The 22,158-nt window shown below is 41.2% G+C and overlaps 1 protein-coding gene across 3 annotated transcripts in view; it reads right to left on the reverse strand.

Annotated features, from left to right (window-relative positions):
- The window catches only part of LOC136612015 (angiopoietin-2-like), a 92,760-nt gene that overhangs the window by 33,727 nt on the left and 36,875 nt on the right, over positions 1–22,158 (reverse strand). For 2 of the 3 annotated variants that reach the window (XM_066592073.1, XM_066592057.1), the window contains 3 exons: positions 11,623–11,744; positions 9,935–10,167; positions 8,534–8,658 (listed from right to left, as the gene is read on the reverse strand). In XM_066592073.1, the coding sequence (XP_066448170.1) occupies positions 8,534–8,658; positions 9,935–10,167; positions 11,623–11,744 (480 nt within the window). Of the gene's footprint in view, positions 1–8,533; positions 8,659–9,595; positions 9,599–9,934; positions 10,168–11,622; positions 11,745–22,158 lie in introns of all 3 variants that reach the window. The other variant, XM_066592063.1, reaches the window with a different exon arrangement.

Consider the following 22,158-nt stretch of genomic DNA (forward strand, 5'->3'; position numbering starts at 1 on the left):
AGAAAATTAGATTCCGTATGTAAAATTTGGACGCTAATTCTTTGGCGCTTAGAATTGAATAATCGAGTTGGGACCCATTAACTTTTCCTATTTATGACATAATCATTGCTCGTGCCAAATTTCAAGTTTCTATGACATTGGGAAGTGAGAGAATTAGATTCCGTACGTAAAATTTGGACGCTAATTCTTTGGCGCTTAGAATTGAAAATTCGAGTTGGGACCTATTAACTTTTCCTATTTATGACATACTCAATGCTCTTGCCAAATTTCAAGTTTCTATGACATTGGAAAGTGAGAGAATTAGATTCCGTATGTAAAATTTGGACGCTAATTCTTTGGCGCTTAGAATTGAATAATCGAGTTGGGACCCATTAACTTTTCCTATTTATGACATAATCATTGCTCGTGCCAAATTTCAAGTTTCTATGACATTGGGAAGTGAGAGAATTAGATTCCGTACGTAAAATTTAGACGCTAATTCTTTGGCGCTTAGAATTGAAAATTCGAGTTGGGACCTATTAACTTTTCCTATTTATGACATACTCAATGCTCTTGCCAAATTTCAAGTTTCTATGACATTGGAAAGTGAGAGAATTAGATTCCGTACGTAAAATTTGGACGCTAATTCTTTGGCGCATAGAATTGAATAATCGAGTTGGGACCCATTAACTTTTCCTATTTATGACAATCATTGCTCGTGCCAAATTTCAAGTTTCTATGACATTGGGAAGTGAGAGAATTAGATTCTGTACGTAAAATTTGGACGCTAATTCTTTGGCGCTTAGAATTGAAAATTCGAGTTGGGACCTATTAACTTTTCCTATTTATGACATACTCAATGCTCGTGCCAAATTTCAAGTTTCTATGACATTGGAAAGTGAGAGAATTAGATTCCGTACGTAACATTTGGACGCAAATTTTTTTGCGCTTAGAATTGAATAATCGAGTTGGGACCCATTAGCTTTTCCTATTTATGACATAATCAATGCTCGTGCCAAATTTCAAGTTTCTATGACATTGGCAAGCGAGAAAATTAGATTCCGTACGTAAAATTTGGACGCTAATTCTTTGGCGCTTACAATTGAATAATCGAGTTGGGACCCATTAACTTTTCCTATTTATGACATAATCAATGCTTGTGCCAAATTTCCAGTTTCTATGATATTGGGAAGTGAGAGAATTAGATTCCGTACGTAAAATTTGGACGCTAATTTTTTTGCGCTTAGAATTGAATAATCGAGTTGGGACCCATTAACTTTTCTTATTTATGACCTATTCAATGCCCGTGCAAAATTTCATGTTTCTATGTGAGAAAATTACATTCCGTACGTAAAATTTGGGCGCTAATTCTTTGGTGCATAGAATTGAATAATCGAGTTGGGACCCATTAGCTTTTCCTATTTATGACATAATCAATGCTCGTGCCAAATTTCAAGTTTCTATGACATTGGGAAGCGAGAAAATTAGATTCCGTATGTAAAATTTGGACGCTAATTCTTTGGCGCTTAGAATTGAATAATCGAGTTGGGACCCATTAACTTTTCCTATTTATGACATAATCATTGCTCGTGCCAAATTTCAAGTTTCTATGACATTGGGAAGTGAGAGAATTAGATTCCGTACGTAAAATTTGGACGCTAATTCTTTGGCGCTTAGAATTGAAAATTCGAGTTGGGACCTATTAACTTTTCCTATTTATGACATACTCAATGCTCTTGCCAAATTTCAAGTTTCTATGACATTGGAAAGTGAGAGAATTAGATTCCGTATGTAAAATTTGGACGCTAATTCTTTGGCGCTTAGAATTGAATAATCGAGTTGGGACCCATTAACTTTTCCTATTTATGACATAATCATTGCTCGTGCCAAATTTCAAGTTTCTATGACATTGGGAAGTGAGAGAATTAGATTCCGTACGTAAAATTTAGACGCTAATTCTTTGGCGCTTAGAATTGAAAATTCGAGTTGGGACCTATTAACTTTTCCTATTTATGACATACTCAATGCTCTTGCCAAATTTCAAGTTTCTATGACATTGGAAAGTGAGAGAATTAGATTCCGTACGTAAAATTTGGACGCTAATTCTTTGGCGCATAGAATTGAATAATCGAGTTGGGACCCATTAACTTTTCCTATTTATGACAATCATTGCTCGTGCCAAATTTCAAGTTTCTATGACATTGGGAAGTGAGAGAATTAGATTCTGTACGTAAAATTTGGACGCTAATTCTTTGGCGCTTAGAATTGAAAATTCGAGTTGGGACCTATTAACTTTTCCTATTTATGACATACTCAATGCTCGTGCCAAATTTCAAGTTTCTATGACATTGGAAAGTGAGAGAATTAGATTCCGTACGTAACATTTGGACGCAAATTTTTTTGCGCTTAGAATTGAATAATCGAGTTGGGACCCATTAACTTTTCCTATTTATGTCATAATCAATGCTCGTGCCAAATTTCAAGTTTCTATGATATTGGGAAGCGAGAAAATTAGATTCCGTACGTAAAATTTAGACGCTAATTCTTTGGCGCTTAGAATTGAATAATCTAGTTGGGACCCATTAGCTTTTCCTATTTATGACATATTCAATGCTCGTGACAAATTTCAAGTTTCTATGACATTGGGAAGTGAGAAAATTAGATTCCGTACGTAAATTTTGGACGCTAATTCTTTGGCGCTTAGAATTGAATAATGGAGTTGGGACCCTTGAACTTTTCCTATTTATGACATAATCAATGCTTGTGCCAAATTTCAAGTTTTTATGACATCGGGAAATTACAAAATTAGATTCCGTACGTAAAATTTGGACGCTAATTCTTTGGCGCTTACAATTGAATAATCGAGTTGGGACCCATTAACTTTTCTTATTTATGTCATAATCAATGCTCGTGCCAAATTTCAAGTTTCAAGATATTGGGAAGCGAGAAAATGTCATAAATAGGAAAAGGTAATGGGTCCCAACTCGATTATTCAATTCTAAGTGCCAAAGAATTAGCGTCCAAATTTTACGTACGGAATCTAATTTTCTCACTTCCCAATGTCATAGAAACTTGAAATTTGTCACGAGCATTGATTATGTCATAAATAGGAAAAGTTAATGGGTCTTAACTCGATTATTCAATTCTAAGCGCCAAAGAATTAGCGTCTAAATTTTACGTACGGAATCTAATTTTCTCGCTTCCTGATGTCATCTATGTATATATAAATGAATGTCTGTCTGTCTGTCTGTTATGCATTACTACACCATTCATCCAATCACCATGAAACTTTGGGAAGTTGTTGAGTACACTCCTGGGAAGATTATAGGCATAGTACAACTATCCTACGATAGGTGGCGCGCGTGCGAGCATCGTCGACAGTTATGCCCCCCAGACAAAGATCGTTTGATTTCAATCTCAAGCACGAAAGCAAAAGGCATTACGAGCAACGGGATGCGTGTTCAACTACAAAATGATACATCCGCCGAACGTTTCGCTTGACAATTGCTGCATATTGAGAATGCTGAGGTAAATTAAAGCTTTGCTGTGATTGGTTGCTATTTCTTATACTGCTGAGGAAACATGAAAGCTGTGCTGTGACTGGTTGCTATATATTATACTGCTGAGGCAACATGAAAGCTGTGCTGTGATTGGTTGCTACTTCTTATACTACTGAGGTTACATGAAAGCTGCGCTGCGATTGGTTGTTATATATAATACCGCTGAGGTAACTTGAAAGCTGCGCTGTGATTGGTTGTTATCTAGATATTTAAAAACGAATGTATGTATGTCTGTCTTCGCAGCAACGCGCGACGGGTAAGCTAGTAAGATATAAAAGCAGGAAGCCAAAGATATCTAGGTGGAAAGTGCTTCATAAGTGTAAAAAGCGTTCAAGGCGGTCTGTGCTGCATAGAATAAATGGTGAGTTAAGAACTACACTTAGAGAAGATGTTAAATGTAAGGCAATGGATTTGTTGTTTATTGTTTATTGACCATCTGACTGCAATTAGCCATCTTTGTTCTAAACTAAATAACTCCAATTTTGATTATCTTTATGGGTTTTGTAGTCCACCCATTCCATTTATTATTTGCCATCAAGATCTAGTGATTTGTTTATTTTAATCTTTTTAAAGTAGCGATGCACTTCTTCTTGGGTTAGAATGGTGACATTTAGTGGAGAGTTTACGTTATCAGGCCTTAGTCAGACGGGCGTTTTTAGCCGCGATTTGCGCATGCGTCCGGCGATTTTATAAAACCATTGCTTCGCAATGGTATCGGACACATGAGCGCTTTTTTTGCGCTCGTCCGATAAATTATAGAACAGAAAAATCACAGATCGCACCTATCTGCGAACTGCGATTCCTGTTCTCTTCTGTATATGCACTCAATGGGGCCGGCGGCAGCAGCGCCGACCCCATTGAGAACATATAGAAGACAAATCATTCTTCTCTGCCACAGCTGTAACAGCTGTGGCAGAGAAGAACGATGTTTGCCCATTGAATTCAATGGAGCGGCAATACAGCCGCTCCATTGAAAGCAATGGGCTGCCGGCGTGCGCAGGGTGAATTGTCGGGAATGGGTTAAATATATAAGCCCTTCCCTGCAATTCATCCTAAAATGTATTAAAATAAAAAAAAATTGTATACTCACCTTTCCACTGCAGCCGGAGTCCAGCCGCGGCCGCTGTCAGTTCTCCTGAACTGCTTCTCGGCACTATTCAGCCGGCGGGGCTTTAAAATCCCCGCCTGCTGAATGATCTGCCTCTGATTGGTCACAGCCCTGACCAATCAGAGGCCGGTTTCACTCACACACCCATTCATGAATTCATGAATGGGTGAGTGACTGCTGCCTCTCAACGCTGAGCCAATCAGGGGCAGGTCTGACTCACATCCATTCATGAATTCATGAATGGGTGTGAGTGAGGCATGCCTCTGATTGGCTCAGCGCTGAGCCAATCAGGGGGCAGGTCTGACTCACACCCCCTTCACACCCACTGCAGGACGGCCGCGCGGAGCTCCGGCTGCCGGGAGAAGGTGAGTATACAATTTTTTTTTATTTTAACACATTTTAGGATGAATTGCAGGGAAGGGCTTATATATTTAAGCCCTTACCGACAATTCATCCCGGGCTCGCCCGCAGCGCATTGCTTTAAATGGAGGCGGCTCTATTGCCATCTCCATTGAATGCAATGCGCTGGACAGCTCCGGCCCGTTTCTAATGAAACGTGGCTAGGAGCAGATTTTCGGGCGATTTGCGGGCGACTTGCGCGCACCGGTCACGCGATTTGCGGATGCGCATCCGTCATGCGATCCGCAAAGCGCGCGAAAAAACGCTCATCTGACTAAGGCCTCACTCTGCATCTCATCTCACATTTCCTTTTCCTCTGTGAATACACTGGAGAAAAAACTATTTAATAGATTTGCTTTCTCTTCATCACCCTCTACAAATTATTCCTACATTATTTATTAAAGCGCCAACACTTTCTGTATTAATCTTTTTACTATTAATATAATTGAAGAATAGTGTTGCAGCCGTTCTGAGGCCTACACCTGGCTTGCAGGCCAGACCAGGTTTTGGGTGTGCCCTTGCTAATCCGGGAGCTGAGGGGTGTGGTAGCTGTAGGAGTAATGTCAGTCAGCACCTGGTGCTGAGTAGCCTAGCTCCTACTTAAACATTGCCAGCATTATCTCCTATGCTGGTCAATCACTTCAGTTGCCTTTTATCAGCGACGGAGGAACACACCTTGGCTGAAGCTCTCCATGCTAGCTAAGTGCTTTTCTGTTCCATTTGGTTTTCCGTTTTGCCTTTCTTTGATGCTAGGGCTCCCTGATAGGGATTTGTCAGCGGCCTAGGCACGCGTGCGGGCTCGCACTTGTCAGAGCGATCAGTCCGCCGAGTAGGCAGGGCCCCCTCCCGGGTTAGGGGACTATAGGGAGAGAATTCCCCTTAGTTTTATGTTTCCTTTGCACAGTTTGTGCCTTTTGTTTGTGTTATTGTGGTTGCACGTGCAGAGGACGCAACAAACAGTTTTTGGATAGTTCTACTCTACATGGTAATAGGTCTCTCTGGTTCAACCTTGCTGCTTTTATCTGCTTTCTACATAATTTATTTTTTTCCTTAGAGGTTTTTAGTGCTTCTTTCCTACCTTCTTGTTTTTGTAGTTTAAATGCTTTCATTCTGCTGTTTATGAACCACTCACAGTAAGTATTTAAGATTTTTTAAAACATTTCTGATTTATTGCTGTACTTTTATTTTTGTAAAGGAAAATCTGAAAATACATGCCTTTCAATGCCAACATATTACTGCAGATTGTCCATGATGACAGCAATCACAGAATTCGCAATTCAAATGAAGTCGTGTGAGACCAGCCTTACTCTTCGAAAGTCCCTAAATCCAAAGTCACTAATCCCAAGTCACATATTTAAAGGGGTTGTCCCGCGGCAGCAAGTGGGTCTATACACTTCTGTATGGCCATAATAATGCACTTTGTAATGTACATTGTGCATTAATTATGAGCCATACAGAAGTTATAAAAAGTTTTATACTTACCTGCTCCGTTGCTAGCGTCCTCGTTCCCATGGAGCCGACTAATTTTCGCCCTCCGATGGCCAAATTAGCCGCGCTTGCGCAGTCCAGGTCTTCTCCTGTTCTCTATGGGGCTCCGTGTAGCTCCGCCCCGTCACGTGCCGATTCCAGCCAATCAGGAGGCTGGAATCGGCAATGGACCGCACAGAAGAGCTGCGGTCCACGGAGGAAGAGGATCCCGGCGGCCATCTTCACCGGTAAGTATAGAAGTCACCGGAGCGCGGGGATTAAGGTAAGCGCTCCGGTAATCTTTCTTTAGGTCCCTGCATCGGGGTTGTCTCGCGCCGAACGGGGGGGGGGGGGGGGGGGTTGAAAAAAAAAACAACCCGTTTCGGCGCGGGGCAACCCCTTTAAGACACAGTACACTTAGAATACAGCACACACACTCACTTATGTTTTGATTTATATAGCTCTTATCTGTAGTACTTCTGCTCCTCCTACGTTTGTAATAAGAAAATTACTTTACAGCAAATTGTAAAGTGACAATAATCTGCCCTTTGTGCTTATTGCATACAGTAGTACAAAATTTTGAATTTAATTTTTAATTTGATAGTACTGCCAAAAAAACAAACAAGGAAAGGGGAATAACCCTTTCTAGTGATATTGTCTCTTTAGTATAGATTATTAAATTAAATCAATTCTTTAATCCTGAAGCATAAAAAGCTAAAACTGTAATTTAATTCTTGGACAGCGTATGGCTGTAAGAATAATCCCTTACTGTATATAATTTACTTGTATTTGTTTTTGAAACAAAAAATACTTTAGTCACAAAGATTGTCATTTTAAGTTATTCCAGTTAAACATTTTCTCAATTGTTTATTTGAATCATGACTACAGTATATCTCAGATTTTCAATTGTTGGTTTCAGCTGGTAATCAGGATATTTTTGCATTTGTTTCTATGGTACCAGATATTTTTTGTCATGCAACACCCACATTTTTATCCTATACAAATATATTGTCACATCCTCATAACCTTATGTGAAAATCAGATAATTCTAGTTACATTTTTGTAAGTCTTAGAATTTTTCCATTATTTTTTGCTTTGTGCGGAGATGTTCAGTATCAAATTTGCATTATATAAGTGGTCCATACAAACCTACATAAATTCTGTACTTACAAAAAACAAGTGTGCCAGAATGGCCTCTGTAGTGACATATTCTGGCCACTAGGGAACCAAAGAGTAGAAAAGTGGTCACTAGTGGTCAGCTCTTCTAGCTATTGAGAACAATTAACAATCAGGTGGGAGAGCTCTTCCCAAAATAGCTCTTGACTGGGAAAAGACATGCACTGCTAAGTGAAGTATATGTCAGGGTAAGAGATGCACCCTCTGGAGTAATTTTACAATAACTTTGTGGTTGCCAGACTATAGGAGGGTCTAGAGGTGTAACTTGAAGCTTCTCGGCCTCAATGCAAAAGCTGTAACAGGTCCCCCAACTATAATGCCTTATTCATAGTACTGGGCTCCCTATATGGAGAAGAGAAGCCTTATGGGCCCCCTAAGGGTCCTGGGCCCAGGTGCAACCGTATCCTCTGCATCACCTGTAGTTACACCCCAGAAAGGGCCTATGGAGCAGACTTATGAAAACTTTCTATAATACTAATTGCCTTTTTCATTTTTCAAGAGTACTATGAGGAATAAAAGCTGAGCTGTGATAGGTTGCTGTAGGCAACAAAGGCAGTTTTTCATTTGGATAGTTTCATAAATCTCCCCCTAAGTGTTTCGTTAGAGGTTAGACGGCTTAGGATTTATTTTGTGCGGTGCATGTGTGAAGTTGGCAGTGATGTGTAAAGCAGAATAAAAGCTGGCAAGTCCAGTATGAGCGGAAATCCATCTTTCATGTATCAACCATTTTACCCCAGAGATGGCAATGCCATTAAGCTAAAAATCCCCTAAATTGTCACACAAGTTAAAAAAAAATAGAAAACAAACATAGTTTATGACAGATATTACCCTGTTTACTACTAGCCTTAATTGATTCTGTAGAGTTTGGAAAGTACAAAGTGTAGACTCCACTGGATGTCAGGCCAGCTTTATAAGTTTCTGCACAGTCTGGGAAACTTAATTGCTCCTCTTTTGGTATAACCGGAATATCTGGAAAATAAAAGATAAATCACTTGCAATAATATGTTTCAGGCAGACGACAAGAAGGTGAAAATGTTGTCTTATTTGTTTTCATCATTATCAGGATATTCTATCATTTCGCAATCAAATATCAGTTTAATATCTGGGTTGTATGATAATGTTATAAATAGGGCCAGTGTACTAAAACCACATAAAAAAAAATCCTGCCTGGAAAAGTTTGGTGACAACCACTTTAAATGATGGCCCTCCGTTCGCAGGCTCCAAGAAACAGATTTATAGAGATATAGGACTTAAAAATTGTTGATCTTTGTTTAGGATAGGCGACCAAAATTGGTGGAGTCCAACTCTCAGTACGCCCAATGATCAACAGTTTGAAGCTCTCCGTCAAATGCTGTGTCCCCCGTGTTGTGTGCCAGGCACAGTACAACCCTTAGTAGGAGTTGTGCCTGATATTACAGCCCAGTTCCATTCACTTAAATAGGATGAAGAAATAGTGAGCTGAAATACCAAGCACTGCTGCTACAAAACTACAGTGCTATACCTGGGAAACAGTGAAAAGGACATTCCGCTTGTCTGAGCACCGCAACTCTTTCTCTGCCTGAGGACGTGGTGATGGCAAAATTAATGGAGGAGTTTAAGAAGGGAAGAGATATCTTTTTGGAGCTATGAAATTACAGGAAATAGACATTAAATAACCAGTGGGGTTGTTGGAGTCAGGTAAGAAGTTTCAAAAGTTGATCCAGGGATTATTGTGACTGCCATTATTGAGTCGGGAAGAAATTTTTTCCCCCAAAATGGGGTAAATTGGCTTCTGCCTCATTGGGGTTTTTCGCCTTTCTCTGGATCAATAGCGGGGAGTGGAAACACTGAACTGAATGGACATTGTCTTTTTTTCAGCCTAGCATACTATGTTAGCTAATCACTGGGGGTCCGAAGAATCAGTCACCTGCTATTCTAATATTTATAACCTATCCTAAGGCCAGCCCATTAATCTTAAATTCTCAGATAAGCCCGTTAATTAAGAAATGGCTGAATAGAATACTTTACAATACAATGAATGTTATTTCATAATGAATGCTTCATTATAGGAGGAAATCCTATTTACATAAGAGCAGTAAGTAACCAAAAATCTGACAGTATTCTACACATGGTACAAGAGAGTGAATGATCTGTTATATTGACCATAACATGACTGCATGATCTGTTTTGTAGTAATAGCTAATGGTGATACATAAAAGTTGATACTGGTAGAGTACAGAAATATTTGTCTGTTTTCATTACTAACGGTTATATTGTGAAACCAGGTTGGTAAGTTGGGTCACAGTCTCCATGATGAATGCCTGCTGTCTCTGTAGCATGCTGTTGTTGAGCATAGCTTCACTGAGTTGATCTCTCAGTACTCCAATGAGTTCACTCTGCTTGGAAAGTAAGTCGTCTACATGAAGTTTCTCAGCTCTTATTGCTTTTATTCCATCCTGGTGATTTTCCTCCATCTGTAAAACCTTATTCTCTAGAAAACTGAAAATACAGACATTTTAATGAAAAAAACAATAACAACACAAAGTGACATAATAATGATCAAAGTCACAGGACAAACTTTATATTGCCACATAGTTGAATAGATGACATAAAACTATGGTAGGCGTGAATGGTTTTGGGTAAGGGTCTAAATACAGTATTCTAGGTACAGTATTAGACATAAACCTGCTCCTCTGGTTATTTGACTATACAGTATGAAAGAGATATGGTAATTGTGATGGATGAAGGGTTAATAGGCATATTTTATATACCCATGACACAAAGCTTTACAGCTGAAACGCGTTATATGTTTTGTACTTTCCTGCTGGAGAGTCTACCATCCGTGCAGTAAATCTGATCCTTGATTATTTGGAGTCCTTGTGGACCTGGTTGGAGCCCAACCTCCTGGAGTGGAAGTGGGATTCACATTATATTTACATAAGGCTGTCCTGGACCCAGAGGGGGGAGTTCTTCACCCAGTACCTACTGGGTTATTCTCCCCTCTCCCGAGTGAGTACACTCCTGTCCATACATGTTTGGAGCGCAGTTTAGATTGTTCACTTCATGACAGAAAGCTGAAATATAGATCTCAGTGCAGAATGGGACCATTAAATGGCCAGGTGGTTGTCCAACATGCCCAATTATGTTTTTAACAATCCCATTAAGATCTAAATATTAGAACTGATTATTGGTGTTAAAAAAGACACGGAAAATATGACATTTTTGAAGGACAGAACCATTTTCCAAGACGCCATTAGCATATCCGGTCTGAAGCTGTTTGTCAGTGCTGTAACCTTTGAATGGAGTGGAAGGGTGCATGTCCAACTGGTGATCCACTCAAACTGCTCCTAGATGCGGTTTTGCAGCTAAGTTCCATGAACTAAAAGTGGCTGTGGCTACAAATAAATCTTTAATTTGTATGGTGAGTGTCAGCAATGCGGTAATATGGAATGCAGTAAAATGGGTAGCAACTAAGATAAGTGAGCATACTCGCTAAGGGCAATTACTCGAGCGAGCATTGTCCTTAGTGAGTACCTGCCCGCTTGGAAGAAAAGATTTGGGTGCCGCAGGGGGGCGGGGAGTGGCGGGGGGAACGGAGGGGAGATCTCTCTCTCCCCCCTGCTTCCCCCTGCTCACTCCCGAAAATCACCCCTCACCCGTGCCGGCACCGAATCTTTTCTTCCGAGCGCGCAGGTACTCACTAAGGACAATGCTCGCTCGAGTAATTGTCCTTAGCGAGTATGCTCACTCATCTCTAGTAGCAACCAATTAATGTGGGTAGAGGACAAATGCCTAAAACAGTGATTAACGTGGTATATAGAATACTATTGGTTATACAACCTAGACTAATTATATTATATGATTTAAATTCTGGATTATAATTTTTTGTGAAAATTTATTGAAAATGTTTCAAAAATGCATAATCTATGTATTAATGTAGCCATTGGTTCTTACCTGTTCTTTTCACGCAAGTTACTGATGTCTTGACTCTGCAATAGCAACGCTTTTTCCAGCTTGTTTGTAGATATGGAATTTTCCTGTAATTGAATTTCCAGCCTATTTGTCTGGTTACGGACCTGTCATTGAGACATAAGTAATAAGTGGATGAGGCAAGAAAGACTTAATTACAGTTGAAGACAACTATGTGCAAATGTATTCATGTGGTTATTGCATTTGAAGATAGATTTTCTATTAAAGGCATCGTAAATCACTTAGTTAAATATACTAGAAAAAGCCCTAAAATTTATCCTACCTTACATTAAGTTAAAAAAAAAACACTATTACAATTTAAGCATTGCACAATACCTGTTATTGTTGTTAGCCGTTTAGTCATTCACGACCCTTGACAACCCTAAAGGTGAGCTCCCTCCATGTTTTTCGGTTTTGCGCTGCTTCTTTCAGTTGTGTGATATCCCTGCCAGTATCAGCTTTGACAGTATCAGCCATCGTGTCTTTGGCGGCCGGGTCTTCTTCTGCCACTGATCTGTCCAAGCATTATAGATTTTTCTAGTCATCTGCTCGCATTACATGGCCAAAATCCGTGAGACTGAGCCCGGTCATCTTGGCCTCCAGTGATATATCAGGTCTTATATGATTCAGGACGTCTATGTTTGTTACTCTCGCAGTCCAGGGCATACGCAGCAGCTTTCGCTACCACCACAGTTCAAACGCATCAATCCTCCTTCTATCAGCTTTTTTCACCCTGGTTTTCAATTCGTCCATTTTCCACTACCTACCACAATACCTACTGAAATCAATTAACATGTCTGCTCCACCACAGCAAGAGATGTTCTTTGTAGCTTCTCTCAGCACAGGTTAATAGATGGTGGCTCTCAAAAAAGGGTTTGTCTGTATTAACTCAGAACACATTAACAGGGTATTTAATCATGGACTAGACAACATTTTAAATGGATACTAACTTTTCACATAACCTATGCCCATCTAATAGACTATGTGTGTGCAATCAATATTTTAATATACTAAATTTGCATAATTTTTTTTTTGTTTTACCAGTGAAAACAAGCTTCAAGTGCCTGCCACTAGAATTCTCCTTTCCAGCACCTTTTGCATTCCACTACCTGTCATTAAAGCCATTTGTCTGAGATAAAACTTCTTTGTAAAATCAGATTGTCTATGTGAAAAACATAGTAACTATACTCACTTCTTCCTGTTAGTGTTCTACTAGCGGCTTTGGGTCTCCTTGCTGACGTAATGGCTACCACCTGCAGCAGCCTGTGCATGGGATGTCACAGGCTGCTGCAGCCAATGACAGAGCTTGGAAGTTGATCACTGAACTGTGGCATTGGCAGCAGCAAGTTTTCAGATGTGACCATTGAATTTAGGGGAAACTATTAAACCACCCATTTATTATTATCTCAATGTTTAGTTACAACATATTAATGCACAGAATGAAGTAAGAATCATGTCAACAGTTGTCAATTTAACCTTTTAGATACATGGCCAATTGTTTCCTTCCAGCTTTCGAAAAATCATACATTTTATATTTTTCAGTTGACATAATCACATGATTATGTTTTTTGTGGTATGAGTTGTATTTTTCAATGGTATAATTTAATGTACTGAAAAACATTTACAAATGTCTGTGGGGTAAAATAGAAAAAAAATGCCACCATGCTAATTTTTTGGTGGGGAGGGTGGATCACCTTGTTTTTACAATGTATGGTTAAGGGCGCCTACCAATAGCGATATGTTTTCTTGCCATGCAAGAGCGGGTGAAAACACATGATTATGAAACCAATGATTTCAATGGTTTCATACTCATTTGTGATTTTTACACTCAAGCATCACTGTGTAGAAAAAAAATCTGTGATATCGCTCATTGTTTTTAATGGGGCCGGTGGCAGCAGCGCCAGGCCCATTGAAAACATAGGGAGTACATCATGGACTTCTGGCACAGCTGTGGCAGAAGTCTGCGATACTATCCCATTGCTTTCAACCCATTGAAAGCAGTGGGTTGCAGGCAACCCCCGCAGGGATGATTTTCGGTGAAGGGCTTGCAATAGAATCCCTTCTCTGAAAATCATTCCTAGCTGGAAATTTTTTTTTTTCTCACCTAGAACAGACGTCCGGCTCTTCTCTCCAGCCCAGCAGCCGTCTTCTGGAGGCCGGGGATTGAAAAATCCCCGCTCCCAGAAAGCACTGGTTTGATTGGCTGAGCGCTCAGCCAATCACAGGCAGCACTCAGCCATTGAATGACAGCTGAGCCTTGCCTGTGATTGGTCACAGTGCTCAGCCAATCACAGGCAGTGCTCAGCCATTCATAATTCAAAGAATATTGCAAGATGAAACGCATACCAAGTGGGTTGAGACCTCACATCAGACCGACGCTTATGGCAAGTAATTCTGGATTTTGTAAAAAGTTTGAAAGTATCACTAACAAGTTTTGCTTTGATATCATCTTATTGAATGTGGAGTTTCTACAGAGTGAGATCCATCTAAAAACTAAAGAGCTGAAAAACATTGAGAAAGAGATTACTCTCAAGATGTCGCAAGATGAATGGAACACGCATTGTTCTAAGATAGCTCTTTCTCTAATATGATTTCGAGAAGGTCTTGAGACCACAAAAAGAGTTAAATGGTACAGAGACCTAAACGAGTATAGCCTAGGCAAGTGATGGCGAACCTTTTAGAGACCGAGGGCCCAAACTGCAACCCAAAACCCACTTATTTATTGCAAAGTGCCAACACGTCAGGGTGCGGGGCTTATCACGACGTATGATTTTACCTTCATCATTCTAAAAAGGACAGGGCTGTTTCAAATACATCGGGTGCAGATTTTGACTACTTTTTGGATACAGAAATGCTGCAGAATTTACCGCAGAAATTTCTGCTGAGGACATTTCTGTCACATGTAAACATATCTCAGCGGTAATTGTGACCCCCCCACAGTGGCCCCAGCGGTAATAGTGACCCCCCACAGTGGCCCCAGTGGTAATAGTGACAGCCCACAGCGGCCCCAGCGTTAATAGTGACAGCCCACAGCAGCCCCCGCGGTAATAGTGACCTCCCACAGCAGCCCGAGCGGTAATAGTGACAGCCCACAGCAGCCCGAGCAGTAATAGTGACAGCCCACAGCAGCCTGAGTGGTAGTAGTGACATCCCCCAGCAGCCCCAGCAGTAATAGCGACATCCTACAGCAGCCCCCAGTGGTAATAGTGACACCCCACAGTGGCCCCCAGTGGTAATAGTGACACCTCACAGCAGCCCCGAGTAGTAATAGTGACACCCCACAGTGGCCCCCAGTAGTGATAGTGACATCCCACAGTGGCCCCAGTAGTAATAGTGACACCCCACAGTGGCCCCTAGTAGTAATAGTGACATCCCACATCAGCCCCCAGTAGTAATAGTGACATCTCACATCGGTACCCAGTAGTAATAGTGACATCCCACATCGGCCCCCAATATTAATAGTGACATCCCCCATTGGCCCCTAGTAGTAATAGTGACATCCCACAGCAGCTCCCAGTAGTAATAGTGACATCCCACAGTGAACCCCCAGTAGTAATACTGACACACCACAGTGGCCCCAATAGTAATAGTGACATGCCACAGTGGCCCCAGTAGTAATAGTGACATCCCACAGTGGCCCCCAGAAGTAATAGTGACACCCCACAGTGGCCACCAGTAGTAATAGTTACATCCCACAGGGGCCCCGGTAGTAATAGTGACATCCCACAGCAGCCCCAGTAGTAATAGGGACATCCCATAGCGGCCCCCAGTAGAAATAGTGACATCCCACAGTGGCCCCAGTAGTAATAGTGACATCCCACATAGTGACATCCCACAGCGGACCACCAGTAGTAATAGTGCCCCTCTGAGACCCATATACTTACCCCTGCTCCTCTGTTCAGTGCTGCTGCTGGTGCTGATCCCAGGTGCACACTGTGATAGTGTGCTGCCGAATGCCTCCTCCCCCTGCTCTCGCTGAACCTAAGAGGAGACATCAGGGGAGGGGGAGAAGGATCCCGGCTGCACACTGACATCACAGTGTGCGCCGGGATCAGCGTCACTAGCAGCAATGCAGTGATGCTGAATACAGGCAGTGGAGCCGTGGCCCCTGCTGGTATTTACTAACGTGGTAAGCGTCCGACGGCGGCGTGTGCCAGCAGGGAGGGCTCTGTGTGCTGCCTCTGGAATGCGTGCCATAGGTTCACCGCCACTGGCTTAGGCTGTGTATTTAATTGGCAAAAATCTAAAACTCCCTCTACAGGTTTGCAGGGGGCAACACGGAACAGAGGACATGCAAGACAGAGACAACACAGACATCACAAGAGGACCATTTTCCCATCTAATGATTACAATTCCACTGATGATTCTTCCAGGGAACCTATGGCAAGTAGCTCATCATCTTTTTCAGGCAATGCACCAACATCAAAACCACCAAGAGGGGAGGATGTTGCCCTTGGAAGAGGTGAGGCGGCATCAAGCATAGGAGATGGAAAGGAGGGGCATCAATGAAGACGAGGTCCACTAATCGACAATTACAGCTACACTTCAAGAAGAACTGAATAATACAGGTGAACTGGTGGTAAATATATCGTCTAGACCATTGCTACCTATGGACATTTCTAAACTATCCAAGGGCTCATCTTTTTGTCCAATGAACCAGATTGACTGGTTCCAACTTGACCTGGAGAGGTTCTTTCGAAACCTACGCGTGAAGGCCATGTTTGCTAACATACATCCTCGCCAGGGTGCTGTTGCGCAGTCCAACCCCCGTGAGGGTTTTTCCTTGGTTAGGGCTGGACTGCGCAACGGGAGTAGTTTTTAACCTCCTTGTGGCTTGTACTAATCACGGTGTTGTTCTCAGCAAGAGAAACGACGTAATCTTGTAGATATGATACCTTTTAATGGCTAACAAAAATACATGATGTAATAATAGCGAGCTTTCGTACCAACGCAGGGTACTTCTTCTGGCTTAAATGGATCCATTTAAGCCGGAAGAAGTACCCTGCGTTGGTACGAAAGCTCGCTATTATTACATCATGTATTTTTGTTAGCCATTAAAAGGTATCATATCTACAAGATTACGTCGTTTCTCTTGCTGAGAACAATCACATTTTGCTCTACTGGCTAATACGGTACCAGATCTTTGTTTTCATTAATCACGGTGTTGAAACATATATTAATTTTCTCAAGCAGGATGTCTGTAAATTAGGATGCAAACATCAAAGGAATAAAAGCAGGAGAGTAGATAATTTAAAGAAAGAGGAAAAAGCTGCTCTACAAACCCTTGCCAATAATAGAAATATAGTAATTAAACCCGTGGATAATGGGGGAACAGTGGTTATTCTTGATGCCAATAAATACTATGAAGAAGTCATGAGGCAATTAGGCAACGTAAATGTATATGAAAAGTTGGGCGCAGATCCAACTGGAGAATTTCAGACCAGGCTGAGGATCATGTACAACGAGGCCTTATAAGGCATATTGAACATCCTAAAATTCCAACTTTATATATTCTCCCAAAAATCCACAAGAGCCTCACAGATCCACCTGGGATACCTATTGTCTCTAGCTGCGATTCACTGTTCAGCCATACTTCCAACTTTCTGGATAAAATCTTGAGACCACTTTCAGTTAATGCAGCATCCTATATTCAGGATGCCAGTCATTTCTTGAATAAGATAGCAGATTTGGAGGTTACTAAGTCCACAATATTAGTTATATTTGACATTGTGGCGTTATATACGTCTATTAAACACACTAGTGTGGGGCAATATTTTTTGCAGAATTTAGAGATATTTTTGGGCTGTGTCGCGTTTGCCCTCATGCTGATGGAGTACATCCTGGCCAATAATTATTTTGGTTTTGGTGGGGTGTACTACTGGTAGTGGCAGCGTACCGCGATGGGCTCAAAAGTCGCTTCCACATATGTAAATTCCTTCATGCGGTCATTCGAGGAAAAACATCTATATACATCAGGACATTACAGTAAAGCTATATGTTGGCTTAGATATATAGACAACATTGTTGTTGTCTGGAAATGGCTCTGAAAATGACCTCTTGCTCTTTAGAGATTTCCTCAATAGTATTGACCGTGAGTTACAGTACACACTTACTTATTCACTCTACAACATCCAAGTTCTGGAAGTGATAGTGTCTAAACAGCAGGGCAAATTATCAACAGATGTGTTAATAAAACCAACTGACAAAAACAATCTCCTTCTTCACGATAGTAATCACCTGAGAAATACAGTTGAATCACTCCCATTAAGCCAGCTGTTGAGGGTAAGAAGGATAGCAGATGAGGAACATGCCGACCACCGACTGATGCAGATGTGTAGAAAGGTTGCAGCTGAAGGGTACCCCACAAATATTATTAATAAAGCTAAATCCAAAGCTTTAAAGGAGATGTCCCGCGCCGAAACGGTTTTTTTTTTTTTTAAACCCCCCCCCCGTTCGGCGCGAGACAACCCCGATGCAGGGGTTAAAAAAACCACCCGCACAGCGCTTACCTGAATCCCGGCGGTCCGGTGACTTCAATACTTACCGCTGAAGATGGCCGCCGGGATCCTCTATCTTCGTGGACCGCAGCTCTTCTGTGCGGTCCACTGCCGATTCCAGCCTCCTGATTGGCTGGAATCGGCACGTGACGGGGCGGAGCTACACGGAGCCCCATAGAGAACAGCAGAAGACCCGGACTGCGCAAGCGCGGCTAATTTGGCCATCGGAGGCCAAAAATTAGTCGGCACCATGGAGACCAGGACGCTAGCAACGGAGCAGGTAAGTAAAAAACTTTTTATAACTTCTGTATGGCTCATAATTAATGCACAATGTATATTACAAAGTGCATTATTATGGCCATACAGAAGTGTATAACCCCACTTGCTGCCTCGGGACATCTCCTTTAAGCAAAACACGTGAACAACTTTTAACTCCTAGTGCGAAACAAATTAAACCTGATAGCATTCCATTTGTGTCGACTTTTGGTCAGATGAGTGGCAGAATTGGTAGTATTCTAAACAGACGCTGGCCAATATTAACTAGAGGTAACAAGGACATCTTGGAATTTTCCCATAAACCCCTCATGTCATACCGCAGAGGCCCTAATCTTAGGGATAAACTTGTTAGTCCCCTATTTAAGCCCATGAGATCAGGATTTCAACGTACATTTATTCCCACCCAAGAAGGGTAACTACCCTTGTCTAAACTGTTCTTGCTGCGGCAATTTGGTCAAAGGGGACAGTTTTAGACACCCCCTTACTGAGAAAAAATTTTCCATACATGAGAGATATACTTGTATGTCATCATTTATTACATACTTAATTACCTGCCCCTGTGGACTTGGCTATGTGGGAGAAACTACCACTGAGGCACATTCTAGGATGATTAAACATAAAAGCACCACCCGTACCAGAAACCTTGACTTACTAGAGATGAACCATTCTATTAGCCAATTTCGATTTAAAATTATTGACCATGCCCCGGTTTTAGAGAGAGGTGGTGATTGGGTCAAATTACTTAAACGAAAGTAATTAAAGTAGATATACACACTTGACACATTAACACCTAGAGGTCTTAATAAAGACTATCATATCATGCTGCATATCTGATTCTGTATTCTGTGTAAACTAAAATTGTATTTTGTAAAAAACGTAATTATATTAACATAATTTTTGGTTTGTTTCGTTTACAGGTCAATAACATTTCTTCTTTTTGGTTGAGCCCCGGACACCATCTCTGCTGCTCACTTGCATTGGACAATATTTTTGCATATTTGTATTTATATACCTCCTAGTCCATTTCAATAAAATTCATTTTAGCATTTTTTTGCTTAACTTTTTTCTATTTTGCGCTATTTTTGACACCTTTCCTCACTACTTATAATAATTGGTGGGATAGTGTCGCTCTAATGAGGGGGGACTATTCAATTCTGTGTGAACAGATTTGTATTCACTTTGCCTTGGTGTTATTGCCCACATATTATGTACCCTATAGTACTTTGTGCTGTTAGATTGCACATACATACTTTATTGAATTAGTGCTCCTATGTTGGTTATTGTAAACAACAATTGTTACATGATGTCTATGGTTGATTCCCTACATGGTGTCACCAGAGTGCTATTAACTTTTTATCATACTGAGGCACTGAACAGTGATCACGTGATGCAGATGATTTGGCCAACACGCCGGTCATGTGATATCAATAATGCGGCAAGTCCAGAGATGCTCGATGATGTGGACGACACGCTGGTCACGTGATGCTGATGACGCAGTAATCAAGTGACACCGGTGACGTGATGGCCACATGATGCTGATGACGCGGTAGGCATGTGATCATTATGACGCAGGAATACTTCCGGACATGCGCAGATGCAATGGAAGAACGCTTTAATTTGAGTTAACTCCACAGTGACCTGCAGTGAAGATTTTGTACGCTTTTCAGGTATTCAACCAAGGTCCTTTTGTGTATATCTGTACGTATGAGGTTAACAACAGCTGCTGGTAAATGCTGGTATTTATTTTTGTTCTGATGATGTTCACCATGCAAGATAAATAATACATTATTTCAATTGATTGGACTTTTATGAACGCTGTGAGACCAAACATATGTTAAAAAGAAGAAAAAGTTTTTTAATATTTTTATAACAATTAAAAAACCTATATTTTTTTATTTAACTTCTTTTTAGACAACATATGGTACCTGAACTGACAATATCACTGAGGGCTTACAACAGAAATTACAATTTTTAATAATAATAAAAATGCCTTTAAATTTACAGCGGACCACGTATTAAAATAGTACTAAGTGCATAGTTTGCAAAAAAAAGTGAAAAACAGATGTCCAAGAAAGACTTACGATAGTTTAGATTAGTTAAAAACGTTCTAAGTGTAAAGGCCCATAAAGACGGGACGAATGTCAGGTAAACAATGCCCGACACTTGTACCTGCACACACTTGCTACTGTGCTGCTGGACGGGAGCTAGTATTGCTGTCTCACAGCGGGGCGGCTGGAGGAGATTTCACTTCTTGATCTTCCCCGCACCTCTCCATTCACTTAATATAGTTGCCATTCAGTACTGAACGGCTGCTATTTACACTGAACGCTCATCGTTCAGCTCATTGTCCATCATTTATGCAGCATAAACGATAGACAATGAGCTGAAAGATGATCGTTCAGTGTAAATAGCAGCCGTTCAATACTGAATGGCCGCTATGTAAGTCAATGGAGAAGGGCGGGGAAGTGAGAGTAGAGAAATCTCCTGCAGCTGCTCTGTGAGCAAACCAGCGACATTAGCTCCTGTGCAACAGGACGGGAGCGAGGAAACACAGGGACGAGTGTCGGGCATCGTTTGCCCAACATTCATCCCGTCTAAATGCGCCTTAACCGAATTCTCATGACAATACACAAAGGTAAACAGAGTTTGAAGAAAAAAATAACAAGTGTAAAGACTGGCACCAATAGAGAGACAGGTGTAGGTGTAGTAGATATAGATGCAATACAGTCTAATTTAGAGAGCATGCTGAACCCTGTCCACCACCCAAAGTGTTTGCAATTGGCATGTGCATATCAGAATTGGACCGTGGAGCAACGAAAACATTAGACCTTGTCTGATGAGTCATGTGTTCTTTTACATCATGTGGACTGCCAGGTATGTATGCACTGCTTTCCGAGTGAACCGAGGAGACCAGGATGCACTTGGTAAACCCTATTACAGTAGCTTTGGTTTGAAATGTAATATGAAACTTGACCTGATTGTTTGTTTTTTTATATGTTTTTATTCAATTTTCATAATGTACAACAAAACTTGACATGAGAAATTTGCATGACTGCTTTTTAGTTTCTTTTGTTTTCTCAAATTATTTTAGTAAGAAGCATAGGTTTTATGACCATGTCTGTTGCTTAATTGATGTTGATTGTTAAGTCAGAGCTAGAGTTCAGCGAACGTACTCGGCCAAGCTTGATGCTCGTTTTGAGTATTAGCGTACTTGATGGTGCTCGTTACTCGAACGAGCATCAAGCCTTGAAATCCCCGCCTCCAGAAACACAGCCACTCACAGCCATTCAATGACATCATTGTCATTGGCTGTGATTGGCTGAAGGCACGTGTCTTTCTGGAGGCAGGGATTTAAAGTCTTTCGTGGAGAAAGCAATACTCTGCCGTGGACCAGGAGGGAGTGACAGCCTGCAGGAGCGCCGCAGATCATCTAAAAACGTAAGTAATGCTTTTTATTCTTTGCTCCACTGTATTACCGGCGTATAAGGTGACAGTTGGGGGGTCGTCTTATACGCCCCGTCGCCTTATACGCCGGTATATATTTTTAGTGTAACACATTTCTGGATGAATTGCAGGAAAGGGGTTATATATTTAACCCCTTTCCGACCATTCATCCTGCGATCGCCGGCAGCCCATTGCATTCAGTGGAACATGCTGTATTGCCGCTCCATTGAATTCAATGGGCAAACATCGTTCTTCTCTGCTACAGCTGTTACAGCTGTGCCAGAGAAGAAGGATTTGTCTTCTA

This window comes from Eleutherodactylus coqui, chromosome 1, assembly GCF_035609145.1.
Source record: "Eleutherodactylus coqui strain aEleCoq1 chromosome 1, aEleCoq1.hap1, whole genome shotgun sequence".
Classification (NCBI taxonomy): domain Eukaryota; kingdom Metazoa; phylum Chordata; class Amphibia; order Anura; family Eleutherodactylidae; genus Eleutherodactylus; species Eleutherodactylus coqui.